The 20,329-nt window shown below is 41.2% G+C and overlaps 1 protein-coding gene across 1 annotated transcript in view; it reads right to left on the bottom strand.

Annotated features, from left to right (window-relative positions):
- The window catches only part of LOC136445028 (3',5'-cyclic-AMP phosphodiesterase 4C-like), a 366,783-nt gene extending 350,204 nt beyond the window's left edge, over nucleotides 1–16,579 (bottom strand). The window contains exon 1 of the mRNA XM_066442865.1: nucleotides 16,317–16,579. Coding sequence (XP_066298962.1) covers nucleotides 16,317–16,463 — 147 coding nt within the window. The 5' untranslated portion in view covers nucleotides 16,464–16,579. The remainder of the gene's footprint in view (nucleotides 1–16,316) is intronic.
- Nucleotides 16,580–20,329: the final 3,750 nt, after the last annotated feature.

The following is a 20,329-nucleotide window of genomic DNA, read 5'->3' as shown; positions in this document are numbered from 1 at the left end:
GAGAGAGAATCCCTTTTTTAAGCCCTCGTCTTCATACTTGCATTAAACACTAAGCAAGCTGATGTTGCAAGTTATGGGCAGTGCAGGGTGGTTTATTCACTACACGAAATCCAATCTTTAAGCACGTCTTTTGGCATGCGTAAATGTTGCGTTTTTTTAGTAAAATGTATACCAAACATCAAACCAAACTTCACGTATGCTTTACAATTGCTGTACGCGCGCTAAAAGATAAGATTTCATGCCTTGAGCTTGGGGAAGATGGTAGTAAAAGCAAGTAAGAGCAAACGTCTTGTTTCGTGCACTTGATGCATTTTAAATCCTTACTGTAAATATCTACTTCCGTCTTACATAAGAAAAAATGTCGACGACATCGGGGTAAAGTTTAAAGTACTTTAAAGATTACTTTTTGCAATCTTGTTCTCACAGGCTTAATCTTAAGATTTGTTGCTGGCTTAACAGGCATCAAAACGATGTATGCTATAGACAGTACATATAAGGTCTGTTAGTGGACTGTTTCGTCATGATTACTAGTATGTCCATGAAAATGGAGTTTAGTATGTTTTCAGCAGCATTTGTGTGCATGTGTGTGTCAACAACATAACACAAGAATGGCTTAATGGATTAGTTTCATATTCAGTGTAATTGTAGGTTGTGACAAAAGCTGAAAATTAGATTTTGGACCCCCTACCGACTTTCCTAGATACTGCAGCGGAACCTCCAGTTTCGGCATCTCGTGCTGGGAAAGAAGTAACATAGGCTTGGGCGTTTTTGTCAAAATTATCCGAAGAGGATAACTGAAAGAAAGAACAATGGATTGTTATGATTTTTGATGTGTAACTTTACATGTACATGTAGGTAGCTTAGATAGAGATGTACTCGATGAAATGTAAATTCTGCAAAATAGGAGGACATTTGCATGATTGATAAGAGAATGTTATAATAGCAGTTTTATCAATGCATCTTTTGTCCCTGACATGCTATTGTCTTGTCTGAAGTTTATCTTTCTGAATCCTAGAGGACAGACATCACAAGTACTGGAGCCTAGCGTAAGAAGCACTGAAATAATACCTCGTAAAAACACTTAGTAATACCAAAATTTCAATCTAGAAATTATTCACCAGGAAGTTACAATGGTCTACTTGATAACCATGCAAATGAATAGGGGTCGACCAGCTCCAACTCCGAACAGCTGACTATATCAAAGAAACCCTAGTTTTCTCCTGTATCCATTTGCCCAGTACAGACAGGACCCAACAACTCGTATCTGTCCGTACGGCAAATACACTGGTGAACTGAACAAATTTTGACAAAATAAAAAGAACTCATACCAAACAAGTTTCTGCTAGCCTAAACAGTTGGGAAAAAAACTCATACCAAACAAGCTTCTGCTAGCCTAAACAGTTGGGTATATTTTTTAAGGAAAAGAAGGATTTTCAAGGATCTTAAGTTGGCACCATTATTGTATTTGACCCTTCCACTGCGCAAGGTCACGGTGGCGTCTGCCTTACACAAAAGGGATGAGAAGCCGTGAGTTCGATCCCGGCTGTGTCGGTCACCTCACATACATATATGCACGCTGTCGAAAAGGGTCGCAGTCCTTAGTACGGGACGCTATGCCGTGGTCCACTGTTCATTGCTCTCGTCGAAAATGAACATGTAACAATTGTACATAGCGTCTTTCTTCCCTGTCACGACCAGTGGAACTCTTCGGTGATCTGAACTAGATCGAGATCTCTTTCACTTTCTTTCTTTCTTTACGGCCGTTCGTTTTGGTGCTAGATGACTTCCATCGCAATCCTACGGTGTGCTTATTTGTCCTACGCGTACTTGCATTGCAATGCAACGCAATGCAATGCTTTCTCATATCGTGCTAAAACGATTCCAAGTCGCATGATACCCATTCATACGACGTCCTTTTAAAACAAGGGTATGCAAATATCGGTTGTGAAGGTGTCATTGCAGTTTATTACACCCGGGCAGTTGGGGTCAGACAAATGAGGCACTCTCCTCTAATGATAAATGCTTGGGACGTCATTTATGGACAATGATGAAGATACGGCGTGCCTCTAAGGCCTAGGAAAATTAATGCTGTGTTTCCAATGACAGTCCTAGACTTAGAGTAGGTATTACTAGGTAGCGGCTCTCTTTTTTCGTTGCATTCTAGATTTTCTAGATCCAACAAAAACATTGTTTATTGAACCGCATACACAACATTTTCCTCGGCCTAATCATTCATTGAAAAGGAATGCAGATGCTATACCATTATATTTTATTCAGAATACCAATCCCGTAATGATATTGCAGCACTATGAATTATATATGATTTTCTCTTTTTGGAAAAAAGTATAGAGACAATCCATCATCGTCTTTGACGTTATTAATGAGTTTAGGTAATATGATACTACTACAGCTTCAACAATGAACCCCTCTGAAAACACAGTATCCTTAAGGTTCCGGGTCGGAGTTCGAATCTGACCGGGGGTTGGGTCATTCCCGGTAATCTGCCGGAAGTGCGTGGTCGTCACCCTGATTTCTGCCCGAGATTGCTTGGTGATGGTTTTAACTGTGCATAAATATTTTGAATCTTCTGAAAAGCCCGTCAGTTGTAGTATTTTTGGGCGCGGTGCAGTTGGTTCGCTATCAAAGCCTTTTTTGTATTAGTCCGCGGCAACGGTGATGCGGTTTTCTCGCCTGATGACCGAAATAGCATAGTTTTTTATGCATTTTTACCGAATTTGCGTCATCGGAGATTGCGAAAAAGTTATCACATTACTTTTTTATTTTTTTTTCATTTCTCAGAGACACCATTTCCTAAGCTTCCTCAGCATATATACCGTGACCCCAGGAAAACTGTTTTTTCCGAGCAGGTTCGATCAAAAAAGTGTAAAAAAATTATAATTTCCGGGTGCAAAATTTTACTATGGTTTCTACCCAAAATAAAGGGACAATGGACAATACCGATAAATACATCGGAAAACAGCAGAAAACCGCTTTTCGACCATGTGATTACATTTTCCGTCCTACTTTTCTTGGCGGAATTGTAGGACGGCGACCTGAGGGTGTCGGCCTACATACGAAATCGCAAAAAAAAACTCCGGTCCGAGACCTTAATCAAAATCTCAAGTAGAATCAGCCACTGCAGTTCAGCCGCTAGGGGCCCAAGTCTACACCACTTACTCTCCGTGCCAATAGTTATTTACCACTCAAAAATTATAAACCTGGTGTACTTTTGTCCCTGGAGTTCGAAAAAGCATACGATACAATGGATAGAGCGTTTATGCACAAAACTCTTGAAAAGTTCAACTTTGGTCCAAGATTCATCCATTGGATACATATCCACAATGAAGAATGGATGGATCTCTCTCTCGCCTTGTCAGAAACTCACTTGGACTCAAACATTTGTGACAGCGAATTGTGTGTAGATGGCTGGACTGTCATTAGGAAAGATAGAAATAGACATGGTGGAGGAGTGGCCATCTTAATCCGTAATAGTCTGCCTTGGAAACAGAGACCAGATTTGGAGGAGGATAATGTGGAGATGCTCTGGATAGAGGTGACTCTGCCACAAACAAAACCTATGCTAATCTGCTGCACTTACAGGCCTCCAGGCTCATCAATACAAACTCTCAACAACTTCATAGTTTCGACAGATAGAGCAACGGACTCACACAATGAGGTGTTCATTCTGGGAGACTTTAACATTGACTGGTCTAACCAGTTATGCCCCTTGAGAGAGAGGCTGGTTCAAGCAGCAGTAAGGTGCAACCTTCTACAGACGGTGAAGAAACCCACGAGGATTGGTACGAATAACAGAGGTCAAAGAACAGAAACTTGCATCGATCTAGTATTCATCAACTGCTCGGAGAGATGCACACCAGTATCCTCAGTTCCCCTGGGATTCTCCGACCACAATATTACATACACAACAAGGAAAACAAAGGTTCCAAAGGCACAACCTCGAGTAGTCGTGAGGAGAACATATGGGAAGTTCAGCCCTGAAGACTTCCAGCGTGACATCGAGATGGCACCCTGGCACCTGATATACAATGAATCAGATGTGAATATGGCACTTCATGTTTTCACAACCATCCTCAGTGATGTCGCAAACAGCCACGCACCTGTAAAAAAGCGAACAGTGAGGTCCAGTCCAGCACCTTGGTTAGACGATGAGTTGAGAGAATTGATGCATCTCAGGGATGAAGCAAGAAGAGAATCCATCTCCTCTCCCCTGGAATCAGATGTTCTTGTGTACAAAAGACTCAGAAATACTGTCGTAAAACTAAATCGGAGGAAGAAAGCCGCCTTTTACAGAACCAAACTGGAAGAGGCCAAACATGACCCAAGGTCACTCTGGAAAACACTAAATGGTATGCTGGGTAAAGGTCGAAGTCAGCCAACTTGTGCAGTCGAACAGGATGGTGCTTACCTAACCAAAGCAGAAGACATAGCGGAGTACTTCAATCATTTCTTCACTCAAAAAGTAGAATCACTGAGAAATGGGCTAAACTCACAGATGAATGACAACTTACTTACCTTGATACAGAAGAAGATCATGGAAAACAAAGACTGCAACTTTCAGTTCAGTCCAGTGCATGTTGAAGAAGTGCGCTCACACCTGTCGTCTCTACCTGATGGGAAAGTAGTGGGTTTGGATAACCTGGACAACACACTGCTGAGACTAGCTGCCGAACATATAGCCCAACCACTTTGTTACATAATAAACTTGTCTTTCACTACGTCTGTTTACCCAACTGAATGGAAAAAAAGCTAAGGTGATTCCTCTGCCTAAGTCTTCGACTACCCGCTTAAGTGGACCGAACGCTAGACCAGTCAGTCTACTCTCAGCTATGAGTAAAATAGCAGAACGAGTTGTATACAGCCAAATCTCCAAATACTTTCTACAGAACTCCCTAATGACAACCCACCAACATGGCTTCAGGAAAAACCACTCCACATGAACAGCTCTCCTACAAATGGTAGATGACTGGTACCGTAACATTGATCATGGAAACCTTATAGGCGCGATCTTCCTTGACTTTTCAGCTGCATTTGATTTGGTTGATCATGAATTCCTTCTCAGCAAACTACAATGTTATGGATTCGACGGCAGTGGAGTAGAATGGATGAACAGCTACCTTCCAAAGCGCTTGCAATGTGTTAGCTACAATGGCTCCCACTCGTCTTTCAAGGAAATCATATGTGGAGTCCCCCAAGGGAGCTGTCTCGGACCCCTTCTTTTTAGCATTTTCACAAATGATTTACCACTTGTCACAACAGAAGCGACATCAGTTATGTTCGCTGATGACACATCTGGCTATACATGTGCACCGTCTGTCTCAGCGATCACATCCACCCTGCAGAGGGAGCTGGATCACATAAGTGACTGGGTTCTAATGAACAGGTTATTCCTCAACGCTTCCAAAACGAAGTCAATGGTAGTTGGAAGTAAACCCAAAATAAGAAAGAATACGGTACTCACTCTATTATTCTCATATGGAGAATTTATATCCAGCAAGTTAAAGAAACAAAACTCTTGGGCAGTACCCTTGATGAGTGCCTGACTTGGGACAGCCATACAAAAGTAACGGCAAGGAAAATGGCCTGCTCACTGGGAATGATAAAGAAATGTGCCACCTACCTGGACTCTTCACTGCTTAAACTCCTCACAGAAGCCCTCACACTTTCACACATCGATTATTGCTCACCGGTTTGGTCCGCCACGTCACAGAAGAACATTGAAATGCTGCAGGTTATGCAGAACAAAGCGGCGCGCCTTGTGCTGCACCTTGACTATAGAACCTCTGTACTACACCTACATGCGTCGCTTGCATGGCGGCCCGTTAAAGAAAGGCTACAAATCAACACCGTGTCCCAGTTCCGGAAGATACTCACCTCACAACAACCTGCTGTTCTCTACCAACAGTTGTTTCCCGTTTCACAGCAGCATGGCTACAGAACACGCAATGCCAGTAAAAACACTTACAAACTTTCAAAACCAAAAACTAATGCTATGAAAAAGACCTTCATGTATAGAGCAATATCAATGTGGAACAGTCTGCCGAATCGAATACAAACCGCACCTCAGAGCAGTTTCAGGCAAGAGATGTCAAAGAATATGTGTATTAGTTAGCTAATTTTAATGCCGTAATGTTATGTAGCCTGTAGGCAATTCTATGTAGTCTGTCTGATGTATTTTCTGTGGTTACTCCAGGAAGAGTAGCTTCATACTATGTATGTAGCTAATGGAGGCAAATAAAGTATCCAAGTATCCAACCCTTTCCATTGGAAAGAGGAACAAGACAAGGGCGTCCTCTTTCATATCAGCTTTTTAAACTAGTCACTGAAATCTTATCAACTAAATCAATGAAATATTATAGTGTTCAGGGCATTAAAGTCCCACACACAGAGGGTACAGAGGAAACTAAGATAACACAAGTGGCTGATGATACATTAACTATTGCGAATGAAGCCTCAGTAGAAATTGCTGTAAAACTGATCACTGAGTTTGGGACAATAGCTGGAACAAAACTCAACCAAAGCAAAACCAAAGGTATGCGGATAGGAGCATGGGGAAACAAGGAAAAGTGTATGTTAGGTTTAGAATTGACCAAAGGGCCTACTAAGGCAACTGGTATCTATTTTGGATATGACCCAGATGTTAATGAAATGTTGAACTGGGAAAAGAGGATAGAAAGACTAAAGAATGTGTTAAAACTCTGGAAAAACAGAAATCTAACACTATTTGGAAAAGCCATTGTTATTATCAAAAATAATACCTGAATGGGTATTAAGAACTGTAGAAAAAGAATGTTGGTTCTTTCTATGGAATAGAAAAAAAATCCAGGGCTTTCTAGCCTGTTGGGTAAAAAGGCTCACTCAATGGAAACTAATTCCAAAGTTGTATTTACATGTGCATGAAAATGGGAAAAATAATCTATTATTCAGGATGAACTTTCGTATGAGAAATGACTGTCCAGAACTCATTGTTATGCCGATATTGTACTAACTTGGCACCAAGCAGGTGAGTGTGTGTATTGGTGTGGGGTGGGGGTGGTGGGGTGGGTGGGTGGTGTTGGTGGTGGTGGTGGGGGGTGTGGTTTTGGGTGACTCAACTGTGACCACAAACAGCTCGATAAATAATGAATGAAATAATCTGGGGTAACAACACATTCAGCCGGACAAAAAAAGCTCGGTTTTATAAGAACTGGGTCGAATCTGGTCTCATACAAATTCAGGATGTGTTTTCCAACAAGGCAAATTTATCACGGCACAAAATCTGTTGTTTAATTTACATGTACAAGAGACTAGAAATTTTCTGGCAGAACATAAAAATCTATGAAATGCTATTCCAAAATATTAGAAAGCACTACTGAGTCAATATTGGGACCACCCCGAGGAAGCTGAACTGTAAACACAACAACTTTTGATACTATATTTGTTCATTTAGAAAAGCGTACGTCTAGGACCTTATGTAACCAGATTAAAACACAAGAAGTGATAGAAAGTAGATGTAGTGAAACACTTGATGTCCGGATTTTGAATAAGAAGTTAATATGGAAACGTTTGATTTGGAGATGTTAAGGAAAACAAATTGACAGAATTTAATTTCAAACTCGTGCATAATATCTTACCCCGTAAAGTAAAACTAAACAAATGGCAAATTAGAAACCAGGCGGGCGAAATATATAGCCCAATATGTACATTGTGTAATGAAAATGAGACCTATATACACATGTTTGTCAATTGTGAAAGACTTGGTAACTTCTGGAAAAATTTAAAACATGTTGAATCATAATGGAATTAGTATAAAGATAACGAAACTGTTGATATTTCTTGGACTCAATCATAATCTGGAAGTCAATTTTACTGCGAACTGTGTAATTCCTTTGGCAAAGTTTGTCGTTTACAAATCATTGATAAAACATAAGGACAGTGACCTGATGAATGACAATTTACGGAACACTTTCCTGTTCGATTCTGTAATGTTCAATAGTCAACACCCTTAGCTTTGCACATTGTTATTCATTTACAATTTCATATTGTGTTCATGATTGTCTACATGTTGTACATATTTCATTATTAATATAGATTGAAAAAAACACTCAAAAACTAGAAAGGCAACATTTGCGAGCAAATACAGCATGTTTAGCCATACTCCTCGCCATGCTAAAAATGGACTGTCCCCAAATAACAATGGACCATTCTAAAATACTTCCACTAAAAAAATGGATCACCCCAGTCCAAAATTGAGTTTAAAAACAATTTGTCTCTCCATACAGGAATGGAGTCTTCCAGTAGCACCTCAACACAATATGGAACAGTCCAAAATCATATCCACATAGACAAATACACTTCTGCTAACAAATGGACTTTTTCATCATCACTCCAGCTCAAAATTGAAATAAATAATTAAAGAATCCTCCCTTTGCAAGGATGGGATATTCCGTGTCATCTTCATGTAAACTAGACCAGTCGAAAAATATCCGCTCAAAATTACACTCTAGCGCATAATCAACCCAGTTCAAAATTTAATTAAAAAAGATTAACCCCACGGAAGGATGACGTTTTTCATAGCATACATAACGATATATATGAAGATTGGACAGGAGAAGAAGGAAATTACCAAAAACAAAATATTTCAGCGATAGTATGGGTGAAATATAAAAATGTGACACCCCTATGTTTGAATGCATCATTCAATAGTATACATTTTGGGTTGAAAATAACGAAACGAACAAAATTGTTTATTTCAAAAATCGTTTTGAAAGGCTGTATGCCAAACATTTGAAATAGGGCCTGTGTACATGACCAAGGCAGACACATGTCAAATTTTGCATCATTTTGATTTAATACATAGGAACTGGAGATGTGTATCTTTGTTAAAAAAAGAGTGAACAATGCCATGTAAGCACATGTCCTACGCATTCCAATACCAAATTTGGTATGAATACTAGCACACCTGCGCCAGAACTGCAAGATAACTTAATTAACTCAATTGGCCAATCAGGTGGTTGCAAGGCTCACAAGTGCACTTGGGGTCACTGACATTTAGGTCATATGAGGAAAATATCCAATGATCTCCCCAAAAATACCCTGCAAAATCGTATTTTGAAGTGATGTATGCCAAAAGTGCGAATGAGGTTCTTTGAATATTTGTTCAATGTACCCCCATAGCAAATTTCAGGTCATTTGGATGTATTTCCAGAGCACAGGAGGTCAAAATGTACGTTTTTGGTCAGAAAAACCTCAATAAAATCACTTTCAAGGTCAATATCGAAAAAAAGGAACAAAAGGGCTGGGGGTATTTGCCTACACTACCTTTGTACCAAATTTCAGGTCATTTGATAAAAAAATGACAGAAATGAATCAATTTGAAGATTTGACAGGAGGAGGAGGAGAAGAAGAAACCTGAGTAAAAACAATATGTTGAGCCATACTAGGTATGGCTAAACATAATTATGACTATAGCATGTCCAGAACACGGGATATCAAAACCGAATGTTCTGCTGCAGCATCGTAGAAAACCGCTAGGAGTCCCATTTAAAAAGTCACAAAGGAAGCAATTAATCATGAGCTAAAACAAATTAAGGCACCGGTGATATTCACCTTTGATGACATTGGTGAGAATTAATCCAATACCCACACGGCTGTTCCAGATCCATAGAATTTGGATTTTTAGTTCGCACATGCGCACATCTGTCTTTATATTGCCTAGTGAATGAATGTGGCGAACAAATATGACAACAATAAATGAAATTCTACTGGAACAAGGACATTTTGCCTCTGAGGAGGATACTTACATGGAAAATAGATAGATATTAGTATAAACTGGTTAGCGCATGGCGGTTATACACATATAACGTCCTTAGGTAAACGGTCGTCATTTCTGTCATACTTATGTACATTGGTGTAAATAAGAAAGTACTCGTATGGATTAAATAGACGTTTGTAATAATTTGCCAATGGGTCGGTTTGTCACGATATCGTGTGCAACGCCGAGCGATGCAAATTAAAATGTTACACATTTGAAAAAAAAAATGTTTCACTTGCTTAAAGAAACATAATAAACTCGCGATATAGGACAATGGTATTGAAAATGTAATTCTGCCAAATTTCTTCTGGCATAGGGATCGTTTCAACATGTTGCATTCTATCATCATTATAATGATTAATCTATCATGGCTACAATTTATTGATTTCCCCCGAAAGTTTAACTTGGCTAATTTCTTGCCTCATTTCGTTACTAAAGGACTAACGTGGGTTATGTCATCTTTTCTCATTGCCAATAATCGTTTACCACAAATAACGGCTTAGGAATTGAGTCTGTAGTAATTAGAATGGCTTACTTCCGTCAAAATTTCATAAAAGTAACTAAAGGTTATTCATTTTGACGATCAAATAGGCTGCTGAACTTTTAGAATGGAAAAATTGGAAATACAGAGAGGTATGCATGTCTCCTTAGGCCTTGGAAAAACATACTGTGTCTACGGATACCCGACTGACCCTAGCAAAAACCTGCAGACCCTAGCATTTTCTTTGGACGCCCGCTGACAACTGAGTGATAAAATTCAAAACAGACTTCCTGTATTTCTAACAAATCTTTTAACGGATTAGAGCTTTGAATAGTTGATATCGGCATGTCTAGTAATCATTGTAATTCTTTGTTTAGTTTATCGACATACCCGTGCTTTTAAAATGTATTCTGTTGAAAATACCAGTGCCTGTTGCATTTTAGTTTTACAGTACATGTTTTTTGTTGGATCACTTCGGCCGAAATCTAAAAAAAAAAACGAGACTCCCTGCATACCGACCCTATTTTTAGTACCGCAAACGGAACCACAACATTTTTTTCTTAGGCCTTTTCTACAGTTCACTAAATGAAGTTGTGAATGGTTTCACCCACCCTCGGACTCTCTTGCGATCTTATTTCCTGCGTCGTGTTCTTTTTGATATCAAATTATTCATAAATCGATCCTATATTTACGTGGATGAAATCTTTTTCAAGACCAGCTTTGGAGAATTGGGATTACAGCCAGCTGCAGCAATTCAGCAGCGGACGATTCTCCGTTCAACGTTTCCACGTGAGCGGGTCTTTAACAGTGTATCACGACGGTAGGGTTGGAAAGAAAGATGCGGATATCATGAAAAAGAATCTTTAACTCCAATTGCCATTGCCAGCATACAGGATTGGACCGACCCTAAAGTGGGTATCTCACTAGCAATGGACTGCGCCAAATTGCGCTAGGAAATTAGACGAATTTGCGCAAATTTTCCCTCGCGGTCACACTGACGTGCGACGCATTGGCGTATGAAGCCCAGATGAGCAGGTTTGCATTGATAAAGGGATGTACACTTAAGATATCTGGCGCAACGTAGGTGAGATATTATCAAAATGTATACATTGTACCAATCTAACAAAATCGCAGTTTCAGGCGACACATTGCGCCGATTTACGAATGCCTGGTGCAATTCAATTTGACGCTGTCCAGTGAGGGGTATTTCCCTGACTCTGATTGATGAAAACCCATGTATATCAAAGTCTTAATAAGATATTCGTGCTATGTCTATAATCGTGTTCTCCTCAATTCCATTTGAAGACTGGGCTACGATTGCTTCATTTTTATCCGCTCTATCCTCTTTATGCTGTTTTTCTTCATCTCCAAGGAAGCAGCGCGAGAAAAAGGTCTAATGCGTCACGAGCTAACTTCGAGGTGTTCGAGATGTCGTTTTGACATTTTTAAGGTATTTCTATACACCACAAGAGTTCGTAGGACACAAAACTCCGTGAAGTAGTAATAGTGTTGGCGGTATTTGACACCCTCTTCACCAGGGATGCAATGGCCTAGTGGGTAGAGTGTTCGCCTTGCATGCGGTAGGTCGTGAGTTCGAACCCCGGCCGGGTCGTACCAAAGACTAAAAAAATGGTACATACTGCTTTCTCTGCTTAGCACTCAGCATTTGGGAAAGGGTATGGAAGTTAAACACACTTCACTACCAGTGGACTAGCCCCCTGCTGTAGTGACTTGCACAAAGTTGTGTGGCCCAGGGCTACAGAAATGGAGATGGGCGCCGCCTTATGCACCTTCGGTGCGGGGAGTACTTTAACTTAACTTTCACCAGGGATAACAATTTCTTTAAAACCTGTTTCAATTCATGTTCAGGTCGTTGTTTATCGGGAACACTAGGCATTAATCGAGCCTAACCTCTGCTGGGAGAGTAGCTGATTCCCCCCCGACAACAAGTGCTTGTGTAACACGCTACATGTATTCATTAGGCAGACAACAGCTGGTTTGATGGGCTCTTCCACACTACTTTCAAGAGGGGGTGTCGGTCTGTAATCCTGCAGTACTTGATGATACTGCTACGGTGCGCAAAAGTGTAGTGTTTCATCGGGACCTCAATATACCTACTTACGTGGCAAAATTCGAACAAATCCAACAAGAGGATCTTGATTGGTAAGTGTGAACACACAAACACAGACAGAAACAGTTCCCCTGGCGGAGGTTAACCTCCCTCACGGAGGTAACAATGCAGATGTACACATTTTGTAAGGCATTGACGGTGCTAGGAAGAGTAGAAACGATTGTCTCACAGTTACTAGCATTTGTTACTAAACCTAATGTGGCACGGTGGCCTTGCGGTTGGCGTTGTTGACTCAGAACCTGGAGGTACTGAGTTCCAATCCGAGTTTCTGCATACTCACGGTATGGAATTGTGATGCATCATCACGCAACCTACTAGAGAAACAACCAATGCGAACCCACCGCACTTATCGAAAAGAGTAGGGGTCCTTCCCGGTGTGAGTGGTTCAAAACCTGCAGTCCTATGGCCGCACATGGGGCAATTGTCGTATTGAGGTCACCTGAGTTAGCGCCGAATGGCAGCCGCTCTAGACCCTTGCAATCGATCTAGCCCCGTCAATTGTGCGCTCCTCGCAATTCAGCCCCTGGCTGCGAAGAGAGAGTAGCCGGCCTACCCAATAATAATAATAACAACAAGACTGGCAATGATAAAAAGACATTGCCATGGCGACGGTGGTTGTTGTTTTAATTTTTACTGTACCCTGCTTAGGGCACAGTGATGGGTGGTGCTGTTCATACAGGATTTCTAACGAAAAGGGCTGACGGGTTTTTATCTGCTGGACAAATACACACACACACAGACACGCACACACACACAGACACACACACAGACAGCGACAGTTTCTCTAGATTCTACCAGACACACCCCACTGCCAGAACGAACATCGATTTCATCACAGCCTGATCATGACAACTGAAAACAGCCCACGGACCGGGTTCCCACCATACAAAATGGCTATTCTACTCTGATAGGACTGCTGTGAACAACATGTTAGGCCAAATCTACACAAATTTTAACATCAAAGTCCACTTACCAACAGACACAGCATACACCATGCAACAGTTTGTACACTTATGTTCCCTGAACTATAGAACTAAGTCCTCTAGAGCGTGAATGGCCAGGGATGTTAGCTAAGGATGGAATGCCAGGATGGAATGCCAGGATGGAATGCCAGGATGGAATGCCAGGATGGAATGCCAGGATGGAATGCCAGGATGGAATGCTAGGATGGAGTTCCAGGATGGAATGCCAAGATGGAATCCCAGGATGGAATGCCAGGATGGAATGCCAGGATGGAATTCGAGTCCCACTGGAATACCAGGCACACCAGTCTTAAAGGAATTTGCCAGTAATTCCTGGAGCCCTAATGAAATGCCAGCCTGGGAATCTTAATCCACAGAAATGTTGTTGTGTAAAAATGTGTCCCATGTGTTCTTGGAAGTGTACAGCATTATGTCAGCAAGAAAGTGGCACCTTATCAGCAGGATAATCATCTAGTACTAGTACAACTGGCTTGCTAAATTTCCTTGCGACAGTGAAATTTTTCATTGATCGATCTGGCTTGGACATGTTCCCAATGTCATGAATGAGGTTAATGCCCTTTGATTAATCTGCTTGTATAGGTAACTGAAGCAGCGTGTGCACAATCGTTATCAGTACAGAGTTGATGCAGTTATGACCTGTACCCCGAATAAAGACATTAAGTCTTACAGTTGTAAGGACCAGCATTAGGGCGTCTAAAAACATTGTAACAGACACACATTGTTTTAGAAAAGAGCAATATTACTGTTGATATGAGGTCTTAAATGGGTCATGTATACATAAGCCTGGCACATCTGGTAGACAGCTGTAGCTTCCTGTCTAGTTTATCTAGGAGGAATGTCCCGAGGGAGGCTTTCTGTCTGACTAACATTCCTAACATTCTTATTATCTTAATATGCCTATGGATACATGCCTACAATTCCTAGAATAGTTGCAATCTGCACACAATACTATATCATTTGGCTCGCCCCTGAGGCGTCGCCAAAAACAACTTTACCGCCATACATATCATAAAACTATTGATGTAAATTTTTCCATTTATTTTGCTACCTTGCTGTGGACCACACTCGATCTTACGTGCAGATACAATTATAACGGATTACGATCGGTTTGTATTCTGAAAACGTACCAAAAATCATGTCGATCCCTAGTTGAGTTATTATCTTTCAAAGTCTCGAACAAAATAGGCCCATGCAGTCCCAGAAAGAGCCGCTAGGTGGTCCAAACCTACATCACTTACCCCCTGTCCGAAGAGCTATCTACCACTAAAAAATCACGACCGTATTATGTTTAGAACAAGAGATATCAAAACTGGAAGTTTCGCTGCAGTATCGTAGAAAGTCGCTGGGGTCCCAATTATCGAATGATCTTCGTTTTTGTGACCACTACTCACCTACCAAATATCAAAAGGAATATCATAAGGATCCAACCACAGCTTCTCGAACAAATAGCACCGAAAAAATGACCTTCTTGCCGAAGGTAAAATCAGACAAATGCAGCCCGAAAATCATCAAGTACTTGATTAATGAACGAATGAAGACCTTTATTGTGCATTTTTGCCCTGCTACACTAAGCACAGGTCACATGTTAACAACCATATACATATTCATGTGCATATACTGTATAAACATCTACATGTAGTAGCACTTTTCGACTTCCCCTCGCTTGTTGGTAATTGTAGAAATGTAGGAGGCTGTATGATTAGTTAGAGTTGGTTTATCGAAGGCTGTAAGGAATATAAATTTCTCTTAACTATTCCAGTATCTGAAGTGAGGAAATTTACTTTTAACACATACACATAACCAAATTGATACAATTGAACTGTTTCTGACTGTCTCTACTTATATTGTTCCGGGTTTGAAAGTTCCCTGCGTTGATTGATATCTTGCAGGAAAATCGATTAGTACAATATTTGTTCAAAGCAGACTCGCGGACCTTTACATAATTCATAATTGTTGACAAGTATGACAAAGGACAGTTGATTTATGCACGAACTCACATGGGAATTAGTCCACAATGGGGTGTAGAGAATTAGAGGCAACCGGGGAATGAATGCAGTTTGTTAGTACTTCACGCAAGTAACAATAGAAGATACTTATACCGACTCTAGTACGTTAGGACTTGACATATAACTGTAGCGTATTCTGAATAGTATTAGCGATAACAGTTGCAGGATATGAATTTCCCTATACTAGCAGCCTCACAGTGGAGCTCATAGTTCCACTTTGTTGCTTACCGGGGAAACCCGGTTCAATCACGGGTCAGGACATCACGGTTGGCCCTGCACCCGTCTTTCGGAAGGGACGTAAAATGGGGGTCCCATATTCAAATAGGTGTCTTGAGCACATTAAAGGGGAAGGGCTAGTAGTAACCCCTCCCTGTAAAAAAAAACAAATACCCAGCTACTGAAACAGCAAGGAAACTTGCTGCCCTTTGTGCCACTATGCACTACAAGGAGCCAAGGCCCCAAACGAACGACTATACATTACGTACATACATACATATACACCCCACCGTTCCGTGCAGGATATGAGAGGGTGGGGGTGTATGGAAATGGATGAGGTACTGCGATAATTGTTGGCCGCACGTGCAAGCTTTTAGATGTCATCACCATTTCAATCGCGACCTGTGGTGGTCAAATCATTGTAGACGCCATTGTAGGAAATTGTGAATAAGCCCCCGGGTACGTAGTGTCTATACTACATGTACATTGTTGTGCCATGCGTTGTGTTCATACTTATTAAGCCTAAATCGCCTTGCGTTCGCCCAGGGGCATCTTTACCAATGCCGAACAACAGTGGCAAAACCAGTTCTGACAAGTCGATATACTGTCAGAATTTTTTATCATAATAACACACAAGCCCAACAACGTTGTTCGGGGGGGGGGGGGCTGTTGAGATTGATAGGCTCACCTGACCGGGCCTGTCCGTGTGTTCCTCTCGGCGTAGAGTCGCCACGGCCCCGTCCGGCATACTGAGGGACCGCCGTATGTTCAGGTGGGATCTCCCGCACCACGAGTGCGATCGCACGCTCCAGGGGGGTCGATCTCTGTCCCCCATCGTCTCACATGGACGATACAACACCACTGGTGCGGTGATAGCGTCCAGGAGTCCCGCAGATGAATGCTTAGATAAATGTCGTCCTATCCGTGGCTATCTGGTGCACCTTGGATCACAGCGACGTTAAATAGCACCGCCGTCAGACGAGCAGTATACATACATACATACATACATACATATACACCCCACCGTTCCGTGCACGTATTCACAATCACGCAACCCGACGTACACCACAAGCCCACGTTAGGGTAGGGTTACGCGTCGCACGGGCCGGTATGTATAAATCAGACGCACGTTATTCACTGTCTGGCACCCAGCGTTTACGTTCACCTATTGATGGAATGGTTTCGGGGCACCTCCTATTCAAATACCAATCCGACCACCACACCACGGGCTTCGATCTTTAAACTGACGTCGCGGCCGCACAGCAGGGAGGTCAAGGTTACGACATGGTTTATTCCTTAGACGGAGATCGCTTGGCGTATATTCCTTTCGCGAACCTGGTAGCAACTAGTCTTGCAGGTCGGGTGTATATTTTCATTTTTACGTTGACGAGTGGCCTTTTCTGATGTATCATGTTCCCCTTATACGTAATTAGCTCCGACAGTGGCAGCATATACAAAACGTACTGCAAACTGAGCTCGAGTATCATGAATATTTGGGAAATGTTTAAGAAATGTTTATCTATAATGTAAAATATCTGCTTTTATAACATTAATGAACGTAGCTCTTGCTTCCGTATAAGTCGCTGTATGTTATGTCTGTCCTCTACAGCTAAAATTGTTATGTCTATGTATAAAAACAATCCAGCCGTTCTTATGTATTGAATATGTGTGCTGTAATCTATATCGAACTGTTTAACCACATGTAATCAATTTGAGCATGAACCCTTCACCCTGACGAGTGCGTCATTTCCGTTCAGCTTGATAGAGGTAAACCAATTCCACAATGGTTCTTCATTAGGCCATACTGAGTTGATTACATGAATGAAATCTTTCGGGCACCCCAAAACTGATGCGAGCGTGCGAGAGAAAAATGGGCAAGAAAAAAAGTCATTTCATATGAAATCTAAGAAGTCAGCAAGGTTGTAGAAATGACTGAACACACAGAACATGGTATACCAAACAATAAATGCTATATCTTTGTTCTACTACATCTTTATTTTTATTGTGGAATTTGCCTGACGCTCAGAGGTTGAAGTAAATTTTTCAGCTTAGTTGTACTGATAGACATATCAAAGAAATACGATAGGAAAAGAGGCATTCTACGAATTTTTTTCTAATGTTTTTCTTTGATTTATGTGATATTGTTAACAATACCTTATTTATATCAATATCTCCTTTCCGTGTTTTCTTGCAATTAGCCTTCGGGCATGAATTTGCAATAAAGTTCATTGCAAATCTGTTCTATATATGCTCACTTTGCAGCTTCTTTGCACGAATTATAGTTTAGTCTCAAACTTGAATCCATAGGGGCGCTGATGCCATCCGTACGATTTGATTGCTGTGGCGTCAGACCCGGGAGGGGGTGTATTGTGTTCATTCTATGGAAGATCTCTGACTAGACATGCTGAAAATTAATCTTCGCGCTCAGCCTACAAAACGAAGTAGAATGCCATGTAGAATTGTATCCGTACTTTAATATCCATGGAAAATCATATATAAAGTTTGAATAATCAACGTTATGAGTCCGTTCGACGTCGCTATAACGCATAGGTGATCTTCTATCATAATCTATATGTATATTAAAGAAGAAGCTCGTGTATTCGAACTAATCAGAAACTAGAGTCCGCAGGACACAAACCCCTATGAAGTAATTATGGTATTTGTGGTGTGGGCTACGATATTTAATATCAACTTTACTAGGAATAGCAATTTATTTTAAACCTGTCTCTATTTAATTCCGGGAAGGTGCTTATTCTAAAACGCACAATAAAGTCTCTCTATCTGTAATACACATTTGATACTTAGTCATTTTGCTCGTTTATCGTTGTAGATGATTTGTATATCATACCAGCACTTGATTCAGATAATACAAGGTACTGATATATTGGAATAGGTCGACAATTTCAAAATCATGATATGAATAAGTATAGTATTAAGGATGATTCGAAAATGTTGCCATATGCTGTATTTGTATAGAGCACACCGTGAGGTAAATGAACACCAGTAATCGTACATTCACACATCGCACAACGCAGCTGGATCCATCTATTCTTAGCATGTATATATTCTTCCTTCTTCTTTAATGAGGGCTTTAGTACGTGCAGGATACATAACGCTAGTTACCTCCAGGTAGGGGGTCAGCGACCTCCAGCAGGGGTACTGTTTCTGTCTGCGTTGGTGTTTCTCAGCTATAACTCAAGTTTGAATTTTGATATGTTGATGAGTATTGAGGTTTCGATGAAACATGGCGATTTTGGGCACCGAAGCTGTGTAATTAACACTTAAGTTATTCATACTGTGTATATCTGAGCGGGTCTTGGTTCTCTACTTCGCCAATCCTTGGTCTCCTCCACTTGGCCCACGTCCACAGGTAGTACACGGCCTATGTTGTGTTCAACGAAAAAATTGTTATCATGGCGACGAAGATGACCTTTTGATCTGCTGTGTAACATATTGCCACTGAGGTCAAGATAGTCCAAGGTCTCTGGAGGCTGAGCTTGGTAGGTTTTCAATTTGTTATAGTTCAAGTAAATATGTCTAAGGGAGTTCAGTCATTCAAACACTTCTTTTGATAAAGTAGAAATAAAATTTTGTCACAAGTAAAGATGGGTGAGTGAGGACAGTCCGCAGAACGTCCTGTCGGATAAAGTCGTCAATGTGCCCCATTCCAAACTCAGCATTTGTAAATGTGACAAACCCACAAAGGCGTCAGCTTGTATTTCTTGAATGTGGGAAAAATCCAAATCTAGTAAAAACAAATTTTTCAAATATTTCAGACCTTTTACTCCCGCTAGAGTACCTGGTGTTATTCTGTCCATTCCGAATCCCTCCATGCTTAAATACAACTCCTGAATCTGCGTGTGTCGGAGTTCAGGCATAACGTCCACAATAGTGGGGTTAGTGACGCCCAGATGCAGGCCGGGCTCTGCACATTTCGCCTTTCCGTAACCTCAGACGATTAAATGTTTAAGACGTAGTAACAGCGGCCGAAACATTTGAACACCGAGGGGATAGGATGTTTTAACTTCCATAGTCTCTAATTTGTACATGTTTCTAAATACAGGTCCAAAGTAGAGGTCACTGGCTCTTGGAAGACGAAAGAGACTCAATTTCTGAAGGTTGTACAGCGGCGCCCACAGCAGGCGTCGTTGTAAGAACCCACTTCCGCTCACACACACACACATACACACACACACACACACACACACACACACACACACACACACACACACACACACACACACACACATACACGCACACACACACACACACACACACACACACACACACACACACACACACACATACACACACACACACACACACACGCACACACACACACACACACACATACACGCACACACACACACACACACACACACACACACACACACACACATACACACACACCGCGTGACGTCACAGGTCGGAGCATCCATTTGATACCTAAAGGCACGTTTATTTCTTGTTGTTTTGTCAAAATCTGTCAAGGAGGAACAAAGGAACGACGGATTACTACGAAATTCATTATGCAGGTAGCTTACATAATGAAATGCTTATTATGCACATTAGGACTTAATTTGTATAATTCATGAGGAAAATCTATATTCGCAGAGTTTTCCCAAATAGGACTTTCAATACATGTGACATGTAATCTATGAATGGTGGAACATCTAAAGTATCAATTATGGAAATAGGGGC

Source organism: Branchiostoma lanceolatum, chromosome 11 (assembly GCF_035083965.1).
Source record: "Branchiostoma lanceolatum isolate klBraLanc5 chromosome 11, klBraLanc5.hap2, whole genome shotgun sequence".
Classification (NCBI taxonomy): Eukaryota; Metazoa; Chordata; class Leptocardii; order Amphioxiformes; family Branchiostomatidae; genus Branchiostoma; species Branchiostoma lanceolatum.
Note: the sequence above shows the minus strand (reverse complement) of the source record. Positions and strands in the feature narration are given on the sequence as shown.